Genomic DNA, 21407 nt, shown 5'->3' on the forward strand with positions numbered 1-21407 from the left:
ATCTTTCGTGAGGAATCTTTAGAAATGTGTGCATAATAACTAACACCGATATCAACATTGGCCCCTGATGACGTAGTCAATACACCGATACGCGTGATGTGAAATTTACCCTGTGGTATTAACCCTGAAACGCGTAGAGTGATGTTTACCCAGATACGTGTGAAGTGATGTTTACCCAGATACGTGTGAAGTGATATTCACCCTGATATACGTAAAGTGATATTTACCCAGATACACGTAAAGTGCTAATTACTATATATGCGTGAAGTGATATTTACCCCGATACACGTAAAGTGATATTTACCTGATAGGCGTAAAGCGATATTTACCCCGATACACGTAAAGTGATAATTAGCCTGATATACGTAAAGTGCTATTTACCATGGTACGCGTCAAACGATATTTACTGCAAGTGATATTTTCTGAACTTGGTTAGTTTTGAACCAAAGGACAGTGAAATGGAATGACCAACTGGAAAGGTTCTTGACTTCATTCATTCATGGGGGACAGATAACCTGCATTTGGGGGGTTATAGTCTCTCAGTGGTAACGTAAACATTCAAGGATTCTTTGCGTCAGTGGTTTGGAGTGTTTTAGTTACGATGAGTGATTACAATGCAAGAAGCCCGGATCAAGGTGCATAATAACGTGTAACAGCAATTTTCTAACAATAACGATAAACACCTTTGAATTAGAAAAAAATGATGTAGATTATCTTTTTCGTTATTGTTAGAAATGGTTAAAGTAAAAGCTCATGAAAAAATCTAAAACTTGTCAATGTATTTTGTTAAGTGCAACACATGAGAGCAAGAATCGTTCCCAACTTGCACGTGCATCCACCGTGACAATTTCCGGTGCTGTTTATGAAACATCACCCCTCAAACCCTCTTGCTCTGTTCACAATCCATCTCCAAACATCCAATCGTCAGGACGATCAAGTCTGCAAGATATCCATTTATTTCCCATATTTCCATGTGAAATGTAAGTAATCTGTAAAATCATTCTACGATCTGCGCAATATTTATGTGAAATCAATTACCAGCAAGTAGTACTATCCAGGCGTTAAACGATTCAATGTGTATTTACGCATGGCTGAGAAACCGTGGCTGGCTGTTTCGAATGTTTTCCTTTTCATTCATAAACTCCAAGGGGAGACAATCGATCGTGACGTCATTGCCCAACATGGCGGGTAGTAAGGTGCTTGCTTCCTGAAGTACTCACATACACATTGTTTTTGCAGGTAAAATTTTACACATGCATTCACCTCTTCGACCCGTTAATTAGCATGTATCAGTTATTGTGTGTCCGTTTGATACACAGGTTGTTAGATTTCTTGCAGTTTGGAGATTCACTTCGAAATATATTCTTGGCGCGGCGGATCTAAGCGTGACAACCCACATTGAAAGGGGAAGTAGTTTTGTTTGTGGCGTCTCTTATTAATCCTTCTCGGTGAACGCAGCTTACGTGAATCGTTGTTTGTTTTGTGGCAGTAAGGTAAAGTGAATGTGCGTTTCTCAGTAATTCATAGTTGAACAATATTGTTGGCAGAGCCGAGTGTTATTGTCAACGATGTTGGAAAGTTTAAATCAGTTCCATACGAATTTGTCTGATTTGTGACGAATTTGAAGTTGTCAAAAGCTGAAAATGCTAAATCTTCAATTTGTCGTGATTATCATTCATATTTACATGTATGGCAGTTCAGCTGAGACACTGACCTTGTGAAGTTTGAGTGTATGATTCATTGTGATGTCATAATTGGCCTGATGATTTTACTCAGTCTTCAGAAAATGGGATTCCTGAATTTTACTGTGTGTTTTTGTAACAACGGTAACAAGTGTAACACTTAGGGGCACATTCTTGAGATCAAGATCAACTTGATTAAGGTGTTCACTCTACGAGTACCATGGACCATAGCCACATTCTGAAATACATGTACATTACATGTGTTTACTCTGGTACAAGAACCAGATTAGCCATTTTTCTCTGCAAATATTCCTACAGTTTGCTTTCTTCATGTTGGATTGATTGGTTAAAATGTCATATGTATGATAGCACATCAACCTCTAACTGAAAACGTGGCCTTATAGTTGTGAAAAGCCAATAAACATTGCAAACTCTAAGGCTTGCTTAGGGAATAGTAAATCTCAGCAGAGGATAGAGCTAGGGGTACCTGTCCCAACCCATATTTTGAAAGTTGTTGAGACAGCTGATCAGTGAATGGATCAGTGGAGCCTGAGTAAATTAACTGCATAAACTACTCCAAGTGAACTAAGAGCTTACAGGAATTATTTTGAGAATCAAGAAGCATGATCAAGGCTCGTTATAAGAAAATGTTTTCAACATACTCCAGAAGCATGTTGTCATTAGAACAAAGCAAAGCAGCAGTTAAATTGCTGTGAAATGTAAAATATAACTTTAAAGTACCCAGTTTGATGACATGTAAATGCAGGGATTTGTAATAGAGTATAGTAATTTTAGATGTAATGTGTTGCACTTTGTGTGGCCTCGAAAGGATCAATCAGGGACAGTTTCAATGCTTTTGACTCGCTGCCCGTAGACACCAATCAGTTGTTAATATTAGGTTTGCATTTGCAAGTAATAGATTCCAGGTGATTGAGGAAGGATGATGATTTATGTTGTTACTGACACACTAACGTTTCATCTCAGAATAAGATAATTTTATTGAAAGGTATATTACTACAAAAAATTAATAAATAAATCAGACAGCCCAGTATAATTCCAAAGTTGAAGCTGCGGCAATCTAGACCTGACTGTTCAGTCTTTATTTGTAGACTAAATTTCAATACTTTTTTTAAAAAAATTAGTTTTAGATACACTGTCACTAGGAATAATACAAAAGTTGAAATATTGTGGAAACAGGATGATGAGTGTGCATGCTCACCATGATCCTGCTCTATGTAACCATGGTAACCAGTGTTTTTGGCCAAACAAGTCTGATGTGGATGCTGCATTAACCTACTGACTAAACATTCATTGATTAATACTAGTACAGATAGGTTAATAGGTACATTTTCAATTCTGTTGTAATGCGATGCCTTCACTTTGCTTCTTATAGCAATTACTGTCAGCAAGAAGACCAGTCTGTTGTCATATTATGATTTAATCATTTTGCTACATCCCTGTAGATTCTATTAAATTCACCTCATCCCTCTGCCAAGGATGGCCAAATCTTAGGGAAGGTTTTGATATTTTTTTGCAGTCCATAAGAAAAGTATATTGTTTTTTCCATGATTTTTGCATTGATAGATTATGAGTTCATCTCATATCAGTCAGCTAACGCTAGTAACAGTAACACTTTGCTTCAGTGATATCATCTGAACATATGAACATGTTAGGTGTGCAGTAACTTTTTACAGCATTGTCAGAATCACTGTTCTTTCTGTTTCACTATTCATGTCATTTTTAGGTACTTGTAAAGTTTGTTGAGAAGGAAATATGTGTGAACTCAGTTGACCCTGTGGAAAAGTAATTTGAATGCAACCATGGTTGTGGGTGAATGGCTGTTGGTTAGTGCCCATGCTTTGCAGTAACGTACAGATGTGCAGTGGTTAGTGTGCCCTCCTCATCCTTAGCACCCATAAGTTTGATTCAATGCAGTGTTGTCAAAGAGTTGTGTTTAATCTGCATGTATGTGTGGGTGTCTTTGATTCCAGCTGTTTGAGGAAGTTTGATTCTTGTCAAAGTCATGGGCTGTTCTTAAGATCCTATTCTCATTAAAATATGCGTTCATTTTGAAAAACTGGAATAGTCAGCAATAGTGTTTGTGAAATTGCTTGAATAGCAAGTTTTGTCTGCCACATATTATTTCTTCATATGGTTACAGTTTCTACGCTTAAAATATGTTATATCTTGGCTTTTGATTCATCAGTGATTATTAATATGTGCAAATATTTCGTCTCCTTAGAAATGAAACATATTTCATTCTAGAGCATGACATTCAGTTATGTCTATAGCTTTCTTCACACGACAATCTAAAGTTTGACCATGTTGACAACATTTGTTGTTAAAGTTTTAAAAGTGAACAAACTTGTGGTTTCACATATTAAACATATGTTGTTAAACATTCCTATAATTTGAGCACCACGTCTCTATCGGTGAGGTCACATGACAGTTTCATTGACTGTAATTAGTTGTTTCTGAACAACACAAGTTGGATAACACTTCACACATCAATCTCAAGTTGGACAATCAAAAATTGGATGGAAAAGTTAGTGAGAATAGAGACCAATCCTATTTTTTGACAACAGTTTGACAACTCTGAAATTGGCGTTGGTGGCGTGTTGGTTTGTTCACACTTATAAACTTGACCTTGACGACGTGTTTGACGTGTGAAAACTTTTAAGTCAACTTTTAAGATTTTAGGATATGTTGTCAAACTTTAGTGTTCCCTGTGAATGCCTTAAGAAATATCTCCTACTTACGTGGGGTGGGCAGTTTGTTCATTAAAGAATCCTATGTCGTAAACAGCCTGAAATAATTAGTAGCATTGTTTACTGTTTAGTTTCATAAATATTAAAGATTGTGGTGATTGTAGTACCTAGTCAGTAGTATTTTATCATGCCATAACACTATCTGTTATATGATACGTCATATTTGTCATGTTTCACCACCTGCTGGAGTGGTATTAAGGCTAATGTGAAATGTTATCAGTGTGGATACAGGAAGTTACAGAGCAAACTCCACCACACTGCATGACACTGTACAGTCCATCGTGAAGTGAATGATACCTGGTTGCTCAGACATGTTTAAAGCTTAGATCCTTGCATGGGTTATTTTAGTTAAATTGTAACAACATTCTTTCTGAGAGGCATCTTTGAGAAATGAGGAGTTGTTTTCAGTCGTTTTTTTGGTGTTTTTATGAAAAATCATGCCAGAATATTTTGAGCTATTTTCAACTGAACTCTTTTTTCCTCATCCTTTACCGCTTGTTTGAAATGACTTTGCCCAATAATACTGATGTAAGGATATCCAGCAGATTTGACCATTGCAGATTAGTTTGTCATTTGAGGAATTTAATAGAATATACATTATTGGGAGTTTCAATTTGAAACCTGAATTTCAACAATATCTGCTTGGAAATAACCACCCCATCCCAGGATATAAACTGTGGTGGTTTCAAAACAAAATTCCCCATGGAATTCTTAACTTTTAATGCATTGCTTGTTTGAATGGCCTGTGAAGGTGACAAAATTACTTGTTGTTTTTCAACTGTCATCATCAGTGTGGTCAGACCAGTGTGTTAAGGTTTAAAATTTGAAATTTTATGCAGACTTGTTACTATTCAGAGATAAACAGTTATTTTGTGTAGAAAAGTATTATTTTCTATAGAAGTGAGTTAAGCCTTCTACCCACCTACCCACCGAGATAGCTACCGACCTACCTACCTGCCTACCTGCCTACCTGCCAACCCACCTACCTACCCACCCATCTGCCTACCTACCTACCTACCTACCTACCCACCCACCCACCCACCCACCGAACTAACTAACTAACTAACTAACTAACTAACTAACTAACTAACTAACTAACTAACTGCACAGTGAAATAGAAAAAGTAGCTGCAGATTATGTGTCTGGTTAGTGCAGAATATTTATGCAAATGAGGGCTGTAGTGTAACTCTGTCGTTGATTGGAACCATCCTACCTGTTAGGGATATTTTGTTATATTTATTTTGTTGCTAGATCAAATTTGATATTTATTTACTGTATTTTTATGATTTATTCTTGTCTTGAAACAAATGATAATACACAGTAACACTGAAACATCGTTGGTTTCAGTTCCCAACATTACATTAAAAACATTATGGTTACTGCAATACATCACAACTCGTACTCTGTGTTCAAATACCCCAGACATTTTAGTTACTGCAAGACATCACAGTTCATGCTCTGTGTTCAAAAACCCCAGATATTATGGTTACTGCAATACATCACAACTCGTACTCTGTGTTCAAGTACTCCAGACATCTCTTTTTACAACTAAATATTAACATGCCCTGGCTGCAGCTTGGTACAGTTGAGGTTGCAGTTGGTCCAGTTAACAACCAAGCTTTACATCATCATAGACTGCATGTTTGTCTCTATTCACTGGTTCTTATCACATTATCATGCCAAAATTTCCACTTAACAATCGAAGGAATACAGAGAAAAGATGTTGAAGCCTTGAAGGTCTCTCTGTCTGAGTAATCTTAGTTAGTAGTGAGTTGGGTTTTATTTTGGTAGAAGTGTGAAATCACTTGTAATTGGTGGATAGTGTCATTTTCTTTTTAATGTGTGGTTCAAAGAGAAAGGCTTCGTATCTCCAGTGTTACGCTGAAAATCAGCCCTGTTATAACTGAGAAGTTGTTGAGCGTTATACCACAACCAATTCATTCATTATGATATTTATATACCACCACTGAGATAATCAGGCAATGTCCCAATGCTTTATGGATCAGGGGAGACAACTCAGACCAATCATCCCCTATGACAAAACATCCAGTTGTGATCATCGTGGCCATCAGGCCATGTCTAAAACCTGTTGTTTTTTATAATCTTTCACTTCACCAGCCAACGTACTCTATATAAATCTATATTTTAGATGCTGAACCTTATGCTCATTGATGCTTGTGGAAAATAGTTAGAACTATGATGTTTTTTTCTAAGTGATATGTTGCAGCTTTTGTCTCTCGTGAGAGAGTGAGTTTAGTTTTACACTGTACTCAGCAATATTCCAGCTATATGACGGCGGTCTGTAACTAATCATGTCTTGACCAGACAATCCAGTAATCAACAGCATGAGCATCGATCTGCGCAATTGGGACCGATGACATGTCAACTAAGTCAGCGAGTCTGAACACCCGGTCCTGTTAGTTGCCTCCCACGTCAAGCATAGTCACCTTTTATGGCAAGCATGGTCACACATACTTCATTCAAATATAGTGTATTGACTGAGCTGACAAGTCTTTGTGTTAAGTCTGATTCAGTTCGCATGCTCTGTACTCCAACATGGACGTGGTCCAAATGTTCATATATTTTGATGTGTATGACAGGTTATCTTACATAGTTAACTTTTCATGGCGTTGATATCAAATTATATTCATGTACCATTGTGAACCATACATTGTGATTATGTGGGCATAATTAGTGATCATACTGCTTCTCTTGAGTATTCTGCATGTTTGTGACCCCCATTGTATGTTTCCATTGCTAACTGCCTCCATGTTTCTGATATGTGGTTCCCTGATCCAGGTAGAGGAGTGAAGGCACTCTGGCTGAGCAGTAAGATATTCACCAGCACCTCCACCCAGGTATGTCATTGTCAAGGCTGATGGATGTCATTGATTCAACACTAGTAATAACAGTATTGGTAGAGTGAAAATTTTATTGATTATTTTATCTATTTATTTCTGTGATTCTTCAAAGGCATTTAGAAGTTGGCGTAGCAATACAGGACAAATTTTATGTATAGCAACTTCTTGAGTTTAGGCTTACTGTAAGGCTTACTGTTCAGTTCAGTTCAACCTGATGAGGGGGCTAGGATAAGCCCCAAAACATTGTGAAAATAAACACAAGAAGTTGCTATCCATAAAATTTGTCCTGTTTTTATTTCGGGTAACACTGTGCACCTCCAGTCAGCAATGTTTCACTTGATGCACTCGACCATGACCATATGGTGATGGAAGGGTAAAAAGTCTGTGAAAAGTAGAAAATTTAACTGAGCAAGGTGTTTTTACTACACCTATTTGCAGCATTAAATATATTGTGATATATCTAATTCAGTGACAAAGCTTTATAGAAATGTTTTTGGTTTTGTTGATAAACCAATACAACAGTATCAAGAACTTTGTTAGATTGAATTCCAACAGCCACTGTCAAATGCAGACCTTGCTCAGCCAGCTGATGTCCACTGGTGCACCATGACCATGTGGAAGGTGGACATTATTATGGTTGGTGTTGACTGGTTCCCCTCCTGTGGGCTGGACCCCAGTGTAGAGACCCTGCAGTGTTCAGTAACCTGTAGTCTCCCACAAAAGTTCATGAATGTGCTATCTGCACAACTATCTGCAGTGTTCAAAATACCTGCCTACCTGACTGCCTGGGACGGGTTAGTTTCAACATGGACTGTCAGATTCTCCTGCCCATCACATTTTAGGATAATAAATCATTATTGATTCATTTGTAAACATAAATGGTAAATTCTGTTTGGATGGTGAACTACGTTGCATGTCAGTCCTAAATTATTTGTGGGCAGGTTTTGGTCAGTTTTATATCTAACCATCCCTGTGGTCTGGCTGAAATGTTTTGGCGTTCCAACTTTCATACCCTGCTGTTTCCCTGAATTTGAGGAACACATTATTTGTATTTCACAGACATGATGAGACAAAATACATCAAATATACTTTTCAGAAGGTTGGTTGGGGCGGTAGGCCAGTCTAGTGGTTCAAGCATTCACTCGCAATACCTGAGTACAAGATGTGAGGCCAGTTTCTGGTGTTTTTCCAGAAAACTCACTCACTCACAAGTTTTGATTATGATCTGTTGATGTTTAAGGATTACAGCAATTTTCCGAATCTAAGCCTCAAAAAATTAGTTGATCCAAACATTTGAAGTATAAGTGAAATGTAACTTCTTAAAAGTAGAGGTGCAATACATAGTCAGGGCTCCAGATAATTTTTCAACATGAGTATGTACGCCTTATTTTTTCAATATAAGAGTACTGGGAAAAGTTAGAGTTTCCTTTTATGTATGCACCACAACATTGCTACTCTTGTGTAAACAGGTCAGTAAACAACAAAGCAATACTTTTTTAGATAAATATGTCTGTAAATGATTCTAAGACCATACACCATTGCAGTGGTGCATATCTGCTACGTTTTCTTATCGTGCATGCTTTATCTTTACATATGCCAATGCGATCCTTATCTGGAGCCCTGCATATTTTTTTATAAATACATTATATTTAACTCAAATTATCATGGTTTCATCTCTTGATCCCACTTAGCATTCATAGTTGGGCCAACATTGGCGGACATTGGGCCAACGTTTAGCCAACGTCGGAATGCTATCTGGGATCTCGGGAAAGATTCCATGTCTTATTTGTTCGACAAATTATTATCATCATCTAATGGATTTATTTTATATTTGGGTGATGTTCACTTTGTTGAATGGAAAGGTGCAGTGTTCGAGCGGCTGTGCATACTGTCAGGAATGATAATAATTAATTGTTGTTCACCCAAAGCTGGAAGTATTAATCAGATGTATTAGTGAGTCCTGCTCATGTTTGTCTGCTTATTGTTACAATATACAAGAGTGTTGATCTGGTTTCTCTAAAACGGCATGCTTGAGTATGATTTACTCTCTACTGGAACACTGCCAGATAGAGGGTGATGAACTTTAAATACATACATACCCTCTTAACATGCTTAGGATGACATTGTGTTTTGTTGATTACCCTCTTAACATGCTTAGGATGACATGGTGTTTTGTTGATTACCCTCTTAACATGCTTAGGATGACATGGTGTTTTGTTGATTATTAGATCTCTGTGTTTTTGTTAATGTGCTCTTTAGCAAATAGGCAGAAATATTTGAATCTACTATGGTTGGTGATAGTATCTTCCAAAACATTTAAGCACAATATACATAATACTGAGTTTGATTTACACACATGACGACAACATTTGTTAGTGAGAGTTAGTATGGTTTAACGCCACTGTTAGCAATATTCCAATGGTATCATGGCAGGTGACATCAGAAATGGGCTTCACACACTGTACCCATGTAGGGAATTGAACCCAGGTCTTCGGAGTTACAAGCCAATGCTGTAAATCCACTACCCCTGCAATGATTGTTAAGTACTTGTCATAGCTGACATTTTAACCTGTATCTATAAATACAGATGAGTAAGTTTACCACAGATATGCTAGGTTTTGTAGGCTATCACAACCAGGAACACTTTATTGTAAGATCCCAATACGTCTGGAAGTGTGGCCAGCAGTCAGACAGTCACCCTGTGGTGTTCTAACATTTTCATGGGTATGCTGAGATGTTCAGGAAATATGAATAATCTCACACACCAGTCACATAACATGAACATGGGACTGTGTGAAGACAGCATAAATATGTTCGTTGGGATCTGAAAATGGTAGCAAGGCTAGATATACAGATTTGAGGTCAGTGCAGCTGGCTCAGTTTTCAGAAGACTCAAGTTTTGTTATGAACTTTACACCATGAGTGTCCCCAAACTCTGAATTAGAAACTATGTGTTTGTCAACTCATTGCGTCAATCAGGAAGTAAAAGTGGGCACATTACAATAATTGCGAATGTGTGACCCCATATGACTTGGAATGATTCAGCTCTGCCTGCTTCAACAAAAAGTGAGCTGTGGATAGTTTCTGCTGTTTTCCACTACCAGTCACACATTTTGCAGCATTAAATGTCGCAAAGAAGAGATTGAAACCACCACCTTATAATCTATCAAGACAGGTACTCTACATACATGTTCTTTGTAGATTATAAGATATGGCAGATAGGTAGCTCCATGCAAAGTTTTGATGGGATTTATAGATCTCTGCTGACAAATCTGGCTCTGCTTGGATGCAGAGGAAGAACATTTCAGAAGTTTTCATTAAGGACACTCCATGGAATATATATATTTGAACAATACTGCACGTAAACCATGTGACCTGATGGCTTGTGATAGCAGATATTGGTACTGTATTAACATTGCAGTATACTGCAGTCTGTACAACAATATGTAGTGTAGAGCCTCGATACGTGGAGTATAAATTCAGACATGTACTCCAAAACTTAAGTGACAGGCACAGAATCCATGACTATCATATTTTTCTCCAAGTTGTTCTTTATGTTCTGACAAATTTTGAAAAAAAAATTAAATTGCTTAAAATCATCATGTTTATGCAACAATATCAGCAGTTGTAGGCACTTACACATTGGCATTTTAATGAAATGTTACGTCATCTATTTTGACAAAGCTGCCCTTGGGTCTACTGCTTAATTGTAAGGAGTGGCACCAAGGTTAGGTACTACTCATCCTCCAGCCATGACATTCTGAAATTAATCTTGACCGTGGGTGTGAAATGTCATCTGTTGCAGGGAATGGACTGCAGCTAGTGTCGTCTGTGTCACGTGGACAGCCCAAGGTAGCAGTATTTTACCACGGTATTCAGGTTTGTTCCAAGGCTAATGGTTTCACCCCCTTGCACATTGACACTGGAAGTAGTGCACTGCCTCAGCTTTCATCAAAGTAAAATATAAAATTTGAGAAAGAATATGTCTCTTTTCTTTTTGTGTAACAATCAGTGATGTAATTATTGAAATTAATTTTTAAATAAATATCATGATATGGAAAGCTGATGACTGGTTTGTGATTCTGTTATTGTTGTGTTGATATTGTGATGCTAAAACTTGTTTGCATGCAGATGTTCTATATTGTAACTGTGGTAATCGTATGCACAAGGAATTACACTGAGAAGTGTGCAATGACTTGCATAAAGGGTTGTGTTGAGGAAGTCAGTACGTTCATGGTTGCTGGGATCCTGCATCTTTTATATGGTTCTTGTATTATTATTCCTGGCAGTGGTTTTCCAAGAGTTCCAACAAAACTGTTTACTGGGTCAGTTTGAATTATTTCTTATCCTAGAAATATTCACCATTTAGACTGGTTACGTTGGAACAAGGAATCAATTCCATCAGTTTTTGTTTTTGTGGCCTTAATTTTTCTGTCAAATACAAGTTTGAATAAGAAAACAGTCTAAACCTTATGGGAGGTCGCATCAGGTAACCTTTGAGATTGACCAATCAGAACACAGCTTACCAAATCGCGAAAGTGGACATTGTGGGTGGGTGATGCACACGGCGTATGTACAACCATGACAATGGTGAGTAAACAGTCGCTGAAAATAGTGTTTTTGGCAATATTCAAGGATGTCATCTTGCGAAAATATTAGGTAATGGTAACCATGTCAACAGAAACCCCAAAGCGTATATACTATAGGTCAAATAACTTCTTTTTTTTTTTGTGGAGAGATCTGTGTCAGTGACCTGAATATTTTGAAAGTCCCTCTGATCCCTAAATAGTAGCCGTTGTCTGACTGGTTAAATCTATTTAACCTTTGGCATTCGATTTGACGGTTATTGGTCACTCAAAGGTTACCTGATGCGACCTTCTACTAGGTTTTGTTAGACTCAGTGGTGGAGTGGAACGAAATACACTGAGACTAAGTTTACTTAGACTTAATAAGAAAAAAATTAAAATGCATTTTTGGAGGACTGGCAATTTTACAAGTAGATGAAATGAGTTATTACCTGTGACTATGTCATAGATATTCAAAACACTTCATTGTGAATAAAACTAATGAAAGTCTTTATTCTCACAATAAACCATGCTATCTTTCAAATTGATTTTGCTGTCATGCGTCAGTATTGGTGTTGGTCTACTTACATGGAAGTTGTACATAAAACAAATATTAGGCCTATCATTTTGTAAATGAATTATAATAAATATATATAAAAAGCCCAATAGTTAGAAGAAAAACAAATGCCCGTTGACACAGGAATGGATTCTCTCTGAGATGGGTAAAATGAAAACCAAACACAAATTTGAGCTATTGGATATAATGGGCAAATTGAGCTTGGATATAATTCTTGGAAAACCACATGTCCATGGAGAATTTTCATTCAAATGTTCTTACTGTGTATTATTGGTTTTGGCTCCCAATGAATTTATTTAATGTTTATGGTTTGGTTTTATTTTCCATATCCCATTTCCATTTTATTTGAGAACTAACACTGAAAGTTTACAAAGAAATACATGCATTACTATTTGCTGATAAATTGTAATTTATTACAGAAGGTTTGAAATGATTTATTTACTGTTGAATTGTTGAGGAAAGGAGTCAAATATCAATCACTGAAGGTGAAAGGAAACAGGGAAAACAGGACTTAATGTATAATCATGAGCAAAACATTTTGATTCTGGTAGAGTTTAGTCCCTTGGACCATTTTCTCAGCTGTACTCTTTTTTGAGGGAGGTGGGTGGGAATTTTTGCCATCAGTACCTTCAGTGAAAGCAATAATGAACAAAGGTTTTACTTTTAGGAGAATTGTGTCAGTGAATTATTAAATGAAAACAACCAGCAAAGTTGATTAAATCAGATACTGAATGACTTATGATTGCTCTAGAGTGTCAAGTTATTGATGAAATATAATGTGTAATAAGGTTTGGCTTTTCCTCAGCAGAGTGTGGCAGTAAAACTAGTCGCCATGACGACGTTGTACCTGTACAAGGCGTTACATCACTACAGCCCGGAAGAACATAATCATGACACTAGTTGTTACATCCAGATAGATCCTGGCGATAATCTAGAATTAACATCAGCCGATTTGGACCAAGTACGGGGACATGCATGTTTCTACAGTATTGTTTGTTTGGTTGTGTTGTTCTGGTATGGGCTCTGGAGACAAACCACATGTTGGAAAATGGATAAAAACTCATCACAGTAATATTGCTTCGTTAATTAATGTAACGTTAAAAAGAATCTGAAACCCATGATTTAAATATGTATTTAATGAATTTACTCATGACTGTTCAATTCAGGCAAGGATGAAGTACTTTAAATTATTGCACAGGCTCTGAAGCTTTTCTCTTGTTTACGATTGGGATTTCAGGTTTGGATAGAAGAAATCAAACTTTGACAGTCTGAATGAAGAGAAGAATGTTAAGATGAACAGAAAATGAATAAAAATGTCAGTTGCATGTAAAATGCATTTAGTAATTTTGATGAATTTATGATTCAAGTTGACATACTCTCTTTTGATAATTTAGCAGCACATGCATTGTAAATCTTTATGGTTCATTAGAATGTATCAGTGTCAAACAGTGTGTTCGACTCCAGAGTCCAGGCACCAATGCTTTTTGTTGATTATAAGTTATTATTTCTAAAGTTATATTTCTTAATCCCAATGTCAAATATACCCATATTTTAAGTTTCTAGATGTCAGTAAAATTGTGTTTGAGCAATCTTGGTGAATAAGGACGTGCTAATCATATATTTACAATGTAATCATCCAAGTATACTGCAGTATTCAATTGCACAGTGTTCCTGTTGTGTGTATTAGTCCTCAGCCTTTAAGCGCTGAAATACTGGTTACATAATATCATATTTAAGTAGTAATTGAGGTTTGTACCTCACTGAAAGAAAGAAATATCCCTAATAAAAGTTGAGTGATACATTTCATGTAACTTCCTGAACGTAAAGCACTGTCTGAATTCTGTGTTTGTGTGAGTGTGCTGTAAGCTGATGTCATTACATGCCACAATACATTGATGACATGCCCTGCGGAATCCCCTCTAGTTGTCTCCAGTTGTTTCTGGTTTAATGATGTAAGACGTCTGATGATCCCCGTCGTATATGACATTTTGGCCTTAATGTTTTCACAATAAAGACATGAAAATCAATCAGTTTTAAGAAGTATCAATATTTATTTTTTGTTCTTAAGGTGGCTTGTGTTAGTGGTCAAAGTGATTGCACATCAGACTGAACACTCTAATTTGATTGCCCTTTATTCTGCAGTGTGCACTGATATAGTTGCAATATTGATGAACACCAAACTATTCTCTTAGACTGATACGTTTTGACACAAATGTCCATTAAGTTTTGTCCTAAATTTCTTGTGGCTTTGTGAAGTTGAGCATAAGAACCTAGTAACTGTAAATGAGTGTTGTAAATGTATATTTGTCTGATGATATGTCGCGAGTCAGTTCATGGTTTGTGTCCATGTTACAATTACTTTGCCTATGTTATGTTTATGTTGTGACAGCTGTCTGTTTTACATCTGCAGACGGATGACATTGAGGAACCAGTAGGTTGGTTTTATGGTCGCAACTTGACCAAAGGGACATTGGGGCAGTTCCCAGGTCACCCGTACATTGAGTTCATTCGCAAGATGCCAATTCCGGCCAGACGGCCATCTTTAACGAATGGGCTGGACAACACCTGTGATGACAGTGGTTATGGAGGAACCCCGAGACGTAAGTTGAGAATTTTTCTTTCACTCAGACCTTGGAGCACAGAGCACTATCTGATTCCAGCGTTCGAAATAACAGCTGACCCGGAGGCCCAGCACCAGTTGTTATTGTTTCAGGCCAGCAGTTTCAAATATGTTCAGGTCCTTATGGCCTTCAGTAAATTATCTGTCAATTATTTTTCTACTGGAATGTTTCCCCATTTCTCCTTTATTAACGATCGGGAATCCACGCTCCACGATGCATCATGTGACGATAACTTACAATTTTACTCATCGTATTTGAGCGCATTGGTGCTTGAAAGTCAACACCAGTCAACACCAACAAATATATGTGCCATAGGCTTCGCTTGAGTATGTAAAATCAGTGTGAATGCATATTAGAATCATTGGTATCAAGTACCTGGTGTCAGGTATCCATGGTGAGAATGGTCTTTTAATTTTAATTGATTGGATCTCTGAAGACTGTCTTGCCTCCACCGGTTTGCCAAATTGTAGGTTGGGAGAGTTACTTCCCCTGCACCACATAACAAAGCCGTCTCACCGTCCATCCACGACTGTTTCTGTGTTTGTGGATATGGGTGATGGAGAGACCTCATCCACAATAAAGGTTTACATATAACCATTTATGATTTATAATTATTTTTTGTAAGTAAAAGAACATTGTTCTGTTCAATTGTGACACAATGTTTAAGCTGGGATACTGTGGAGCATGAATGTATTGGTTCCAATGGTAGACATCAGGCAGACAGATCATGTGTGTTGTTATTTGGACAAGGTATATCAATCCATTCAAATTAACAATAGTGTCAATGTTTAGAGGTAAGTGTTACTGAACTCACTCACTGCTGGTGAGAATGCTGTTCAGTCCTACAGTCAGAGTTGACACATGCCAGCCAACACTGAATTCTTTTGTGAACTCAGTTGTTTTGGGTAAACTGGTATGAATATTGCTTAAAGTGTTTGAATTTGATAAATAATTCTTGTGGAGATAGATTTTGGTACAAATAGAAACCTGTAAACACGTTACCCACCCTCATAGTTACTTTGGGATATAATGGGGAACTTTTCTGATGTACATGTTACAAAATATTTTGTTCAAAGTAGATTGTATTGACTGCCATGTGTAATGCAGACTGGAAACTTTTGGAAAAACCATAGCTTGGATGTTTGTATCAAACACATCACTAGTGAATAACAATTGCTTTAAGTTTTCATTCTCAACCATCATTGGACAGGGGTGTAAACTGTCTTTTACTCATCCTTATAATGGTGTGATTTGTGACTTATGTGTTCCAATAAAGGATACATTATTAGGGATACGCCTCATGTATTTCACTGATAGCTTCAATCAACAATACTGCTGCCATAAACAGCGAAAGTTAAAGCAAAAGTTTCAAATTGCCACTGGCTAATATTTCATTTGTAACTATAGGTAATTGTAGACCAAAAGTCACTTTGTTCTGTTGTCTGATTGTTTGAAAAACATGATCAAAAACAACCTCACAAACAATTGTTTTGTGTCATCAACAGTGGTGACGTCATTCAAAGCATATTGTGACGTAAAGTTAGAATGATGTCACAAATGAGCAACTCCAGATGCTACCATGGGAACCAGCTGAAACGGTCAGTTGATGACACTTCTCTGCAGTACTCATACTCGATGTAAACAAAAGCAGACAGTAAAGCCCTTTGGTTTACTCTTATTTACAAGGTCGATAAACATCATGTATTGGCCAATTTCCGTGTGTTATTGAGTATTTGAAGCACAGGAATGCATTTGGAACCAACAGCGTCAGCCGGAGGTTTTAAATGAAATATTCCCGTGTTTCAAATACTCAATAACACCCGGAAATTGGCTAACCCATGATGTTTATCTCCTAAATACTACATTTGAAACTCTGTATGAGTTACTCACTGTTTCCATACAGCACTACTGTCTACGCTATAAAGCTAACACTCACAAGAATGTTAAAGAATTCAACTGGGGAACACTCATGTGGAGAACTTACCTGCAATCACTGTCCACACATCACATCTTTTACCTGTGTTATCACCATTTTTTGTTTGGGTATTTACCAATTACCATTGTAATCATCACTTACCTTTATACTCATCATTTACCTGTGTACTCATCACTTACCTTTATACTCATCATTTACCCGTGTACTCATCACTTACCTTTATACTCATCACTTACCTTTATACTCATCATTTACCCGTGTACTCATCACTTACCTTTATACTCATCACTTACCTTTATACTCATCATTTACCTGTGTACTCATCACTTAACTTTATACTCATCATTTACCCGTGTACTCATCACTTACCTTTATACTCATCACTTACCTTTATACTCATCATTTACCCGTGTACTCATCACTTACCTTTATACTCATCACTTACCTTTATACTCATCATTTACCCGTGTACTCATCACTTACCTTTATACTCATCATTTACCTGTGTACTCATCACTTACCTTTATACTCATCATTTACCCGTGTACTCATCACTTAACTTTATACTCATCATTTACCCGTGTACTCATCACTTACCTTTATACTCATCACTTACCTTTATACTCATCATTTACCCGTGTACTCATCACTTAACTTTATACTCATCATTTACCCGTGTACTCATCACTTACCTTTATACTCATCATTTACCTGTGTACTCATCACTTACCTTTATACTCATCATTTACCTGTGTACTCATCACTTACCTTTATACTCATCATTTACCCGTGTACTCGTCACTTACCTTTATACTCATCACTTACCTTTATACTCATCATTTACCCGTGTACTCATCACTTACCTTTATACTCATCATTTACCTGTGTACTCATCACTTACCTTTATACTCATCATTTACCCGTGTACTCATCACTTACCTTTATACTCATCATTTACCTGTGTACTCATCACTTAACTTTATACTCATCATTTACCCGTGTACTCATCACTTACCTTTATACTCATCATTTACCTGTGTACTCATCACTTACCTTTATACTCATCACTTACCTTTATACTCATCATTTACCTATGTACTCATCATTTACCCATGTACTCATCATTTACCCTTGTACTCATCATTTACCTGTGTAAGTCATCATAAGTTCAGTCTTGTGAAAGGGCTTTTTGTATAATTAATGGCTATTCTTTATGATGATATTTTACCTGTGTACATGTGCTGGTTACCATGTAGGTGAAGTAAGCGTTCATACACTGATGGTGTGTTTATCCCCACTCTCCCCTCCTCCACAGCTTATCTTGTAGCCAGTAGTGACTTATCACTGGTATATTTATCTGAAACTGCAAGATTGCATATCGCCTTAAGGTGAAATGCCAAGAGATACTTAAAGATAAATAAGTTGCAGTGTGACACAATCATCTGCTTATCATCCTCCTCCTCATCATCACCTCTATCATCAACATCATCATCATCTCTGTCATCATCCTCATCCTCATCACCACCTTCATTGTGATCGTCGTCCTCCTCCTCATCATCATCACCACCACCACCACCTCCATCATCATTATCACCACCTTCATTGTCATCGTCGTCTTCCGCATCATCATCATCACCACCATCATCATCGTCGTCATTTTTGTCATTTTCAAGACCATCATCATCACCACACCTTCATCAGAGAACAGGGAAGACATAATTCATTTATGTTACTACAGTATGTCTTGTGTGGGGCATGTCTGCTCTAATCTCTCTGAAACCACACAAAGGGTCAACCCACTCTTGATTAAGAAGACTACATACACATTATGCTCACTTTATCCCTGCAAATTGCATTATTATTATTGCATGTATTAGTCCATCTCACAGTCCCTGGGCCACATTATTATGCCTACTGCCAAGCCCTCTCTGCATTGCTAAAGCCTTAAATGAAGCAAGTCTAGATTTCCTTAGGTTCTGGTCTCCCTGGGGCTCCTTTTCAGTTTATTTAGGTTAGTTTGTACTCAGAGATATTATGGGCCTAGACCAAAGATATTTTCTGTTCAGCTTGATTCTACAGTTGTCTTTTGGCAATCATGCAATGTTTCTTTATAGATTGGGACAGATTTATGATAGATTAGGAATATATTAATTATGAATTTTATAGTGGCATATTTATCATTCCTTCCAGCAGACTGTATGATCAATCAGAACAGTTTTAGAGGGTGGAAAACTCATTGTGCCATTTTGTAAAGGGACAATTTGCTTGATATCTTGGGAAGGTGAGTTTATGTGGGACATGCTTCACAAGGGAAAGAAAGCACTGCAGCTTACCTGCACACAAGAGTCAGTGCATGGTACAATATTATTAAGTTTGGATAATTCATTTCAGAATTTTCTCACACCCATTTCAGGTTTTTTGACCTTAATTCTAAATTAACCAAATTCCAGACTACTTTCCCAACCAAGGTTAGTTCCCCTGAGTGTAGTGCCATGCCTTGTGAGACAGGTGTACATACCATTACTGCTGCATACTAGCCTGGAGATAACAGCATGATGTGCTGCTCAAGTGCTGAGTGTTATCAGGATATGCCAATAGGAAGTGATATACATGAGTGATATTGCTTTATCCCAGAATGTTGGGTAATGTTATATCCATGTAAAAAATGCTGCAAATACATGATTGACAGTGGCTCTTTGTGAGTGGGGTTTACAGTCATGTCATAATATTATTGACAAGAACATATGTAATAGTCACAATGCAGTAATACAGTTGGTCTTTCATCTCTTTTTGAAATGTTTGATAAATGTTATTTTCCTTTCACATATTGGATATTGGATCTGTAATTCTGATAAAAGTTGTATCTAGTGTTATGTGATAAAAGTTGAACTGAATAAGCATGTTTATATCAGATGTCAAACACAAGCCAGTACATTCACAGACAGCCAGCTGTCATGTCTACCAAAGAAACGTTTCCCACTATGCAGGAAAAGGCAGGAGAGTTGGCATTGATCGTGGCGATAACAAAACAAACATAATACCTTGCTACTGAAACGTTAAAATGGCAACGTTAAATTACTAAATCTGGATAAAAGTATGAAGAGCCTTCAGCTTGGATTTTGCACATGCATGCATGGAAGAGGAAGTCTCCACTTCGTGCTGACATTTTCCAGCTTTGACAAAAGTTATGTTTGCATTTTGAAGCATTTCTATTGTTATTCGGCATTTGTCATCATCATACTTGTGTGCACACTTGTTTAGTTTAGTTTCCATTCATATGAAATTATTGAAAATATCATTCAATACTTTTTCTATGTGAGGTGATTGACGCTTATGGTCGCTTAGAAATTTGAAAGAAGTGTGCATCGTAATGTGCATGCACAGTAGAAGTCAAACTAAGTTTGCTGATACAAAGATGTTGCAGTTTCATAGTCTCATGTTACTGTTTTTTTACTGTTTCAGTAGTGAATTGATATGTTTATGTTGCTATTTCCACAATTTATTTGGACTTTATTGCATTTTTCTGCACAGTTTGAAAGTTTTGTTTGGTAGGCCTGGGTATACTTCCTTAATTTATAGTGAATAAGCCCTGTTAGCAGAAGGTTGGTTGTCCAAGTCCCTGGTCACTTCATACCATAAGATGCTTGTCCTAAGCCTGGTCAGTTTGCCTTGTGTGTCTGAGTAGGGTATCCATATTGAACATTGGCGTGGTATGTGAATGTGTTATCACTTGAAAACTGACGTTAGCCTCGACTAGTACAAGCAGGCATGTACACACTTAATGGTTAATAGTATGAAGTGATGTTATATAAGTTATTTATGAAGTTACAAATGTTACAGTAGACTGTCTAAGATGAACACACTGCCAGATGTAACAAACTGGCCTTTTGCTGCGCAGTTTGGTTGAAATGCACCCAACAAACTATGGTTGTAGCAAACTGAAAGTAGCTATCTGAGTTTGTGTTAACTATTGTTTACTGTAAATTCAAGAATTTATGGATGTCAGCTTCTTTACTTTTGGTGTATATTCTTAATCCTTCATCACATGTAAAATCCTATCTCTCAAAATAAAGGATTTTTTACATCCATAAATTCACATCTTTTTGTGGATTGCTTCTAAAAACCATTCAAAGGCTAGTTATTGTATTTGTACATGTTCGTAGTACATGAGAGAGAAATATGTTTTTGCCCATTGAATTTCATTCCAAAGAAGACCGTCACAGACGTCATTATACACACAAACAAAATGGCCGTCCAAGAATATATAAGTGTCAATAGACCAACATGGTCATGTTTTTGAGACATTTGTCTTAAAACTGTATAGAAAGAGGTTAAAATGGTTTGTGTGGATTTGTAAATTTTGAACGAAATGCTTTACTTACTGTTACAAATGTGAA

The 21407-nt window shown here is 37.0% G+C and overlaps 2 protein-coding genes across 5 annotated transcripts in view; one reads left to right on the forward strand and one right to left on the reverse strand.

The window, feature by feature from the left end:
• The window catches only part of LOC137291711 (replication termination factor 2-like), a 559227-nt gene that overhangs the window by 189844 nt on the left and 347976 nt on the right, over positions 1 to 21407 (reverse strand). The gene's annotated exons all lie outside the window — the stretch shown is intronic.
• Positions 1161 to 21407, forward strand: part of LOC137291705 (phosphatidylinositol 3-kinase regulatory subunit gamma-like) — a 151240-nt gene continuing 130993 nt past the window's right edge. Inside the window, exons 1-5 of one of the 4 annotated variants that reach the window (XM_067823153.1) lie at positions 1161 to 1239; positions 7250 to 7308; positions 11117 to 11163; positions 13259 to 13414; positions 14864 to 15053. In XM_067823153.1, the coding sequence (XP_067679254.1) occupies positions 13286 to 13414; positions 14864 to 15053 (319 nt within the window). In that variant the 5' untranslated portion in view covers positions 1161 to 1239; positions 7250 to 7308; positions 11117 to 11163; positions 13259 to 13285. Of the gene's footprint in view, positions 1240 to 7249; positions 7309 to 11116; positions 11191 to 13258; positions 13415 to 14863; positions 15054 to 21407 lie in introns of those variants that run through there. The other 3 variants (XM_067823152.1, XM_067823155.1, XM_067823154.1) reach the window with 3 other exon arrangements.

Source organism: Haliotis asinina, chromosome 7, assembly GCF_037392515.1.
Source record: "Haliotis asinina isolate JCU_RB_2024 chromosome 7, JCU_Hal_asi_v2, whole genome shotgun sequence".
Taxonomy (NCBI): Eukaryota; Metazoa; Mollusca; class Gastropoda; order Lepetellida; family Haliotidae; genus Haliotis; species Haliotis asinina.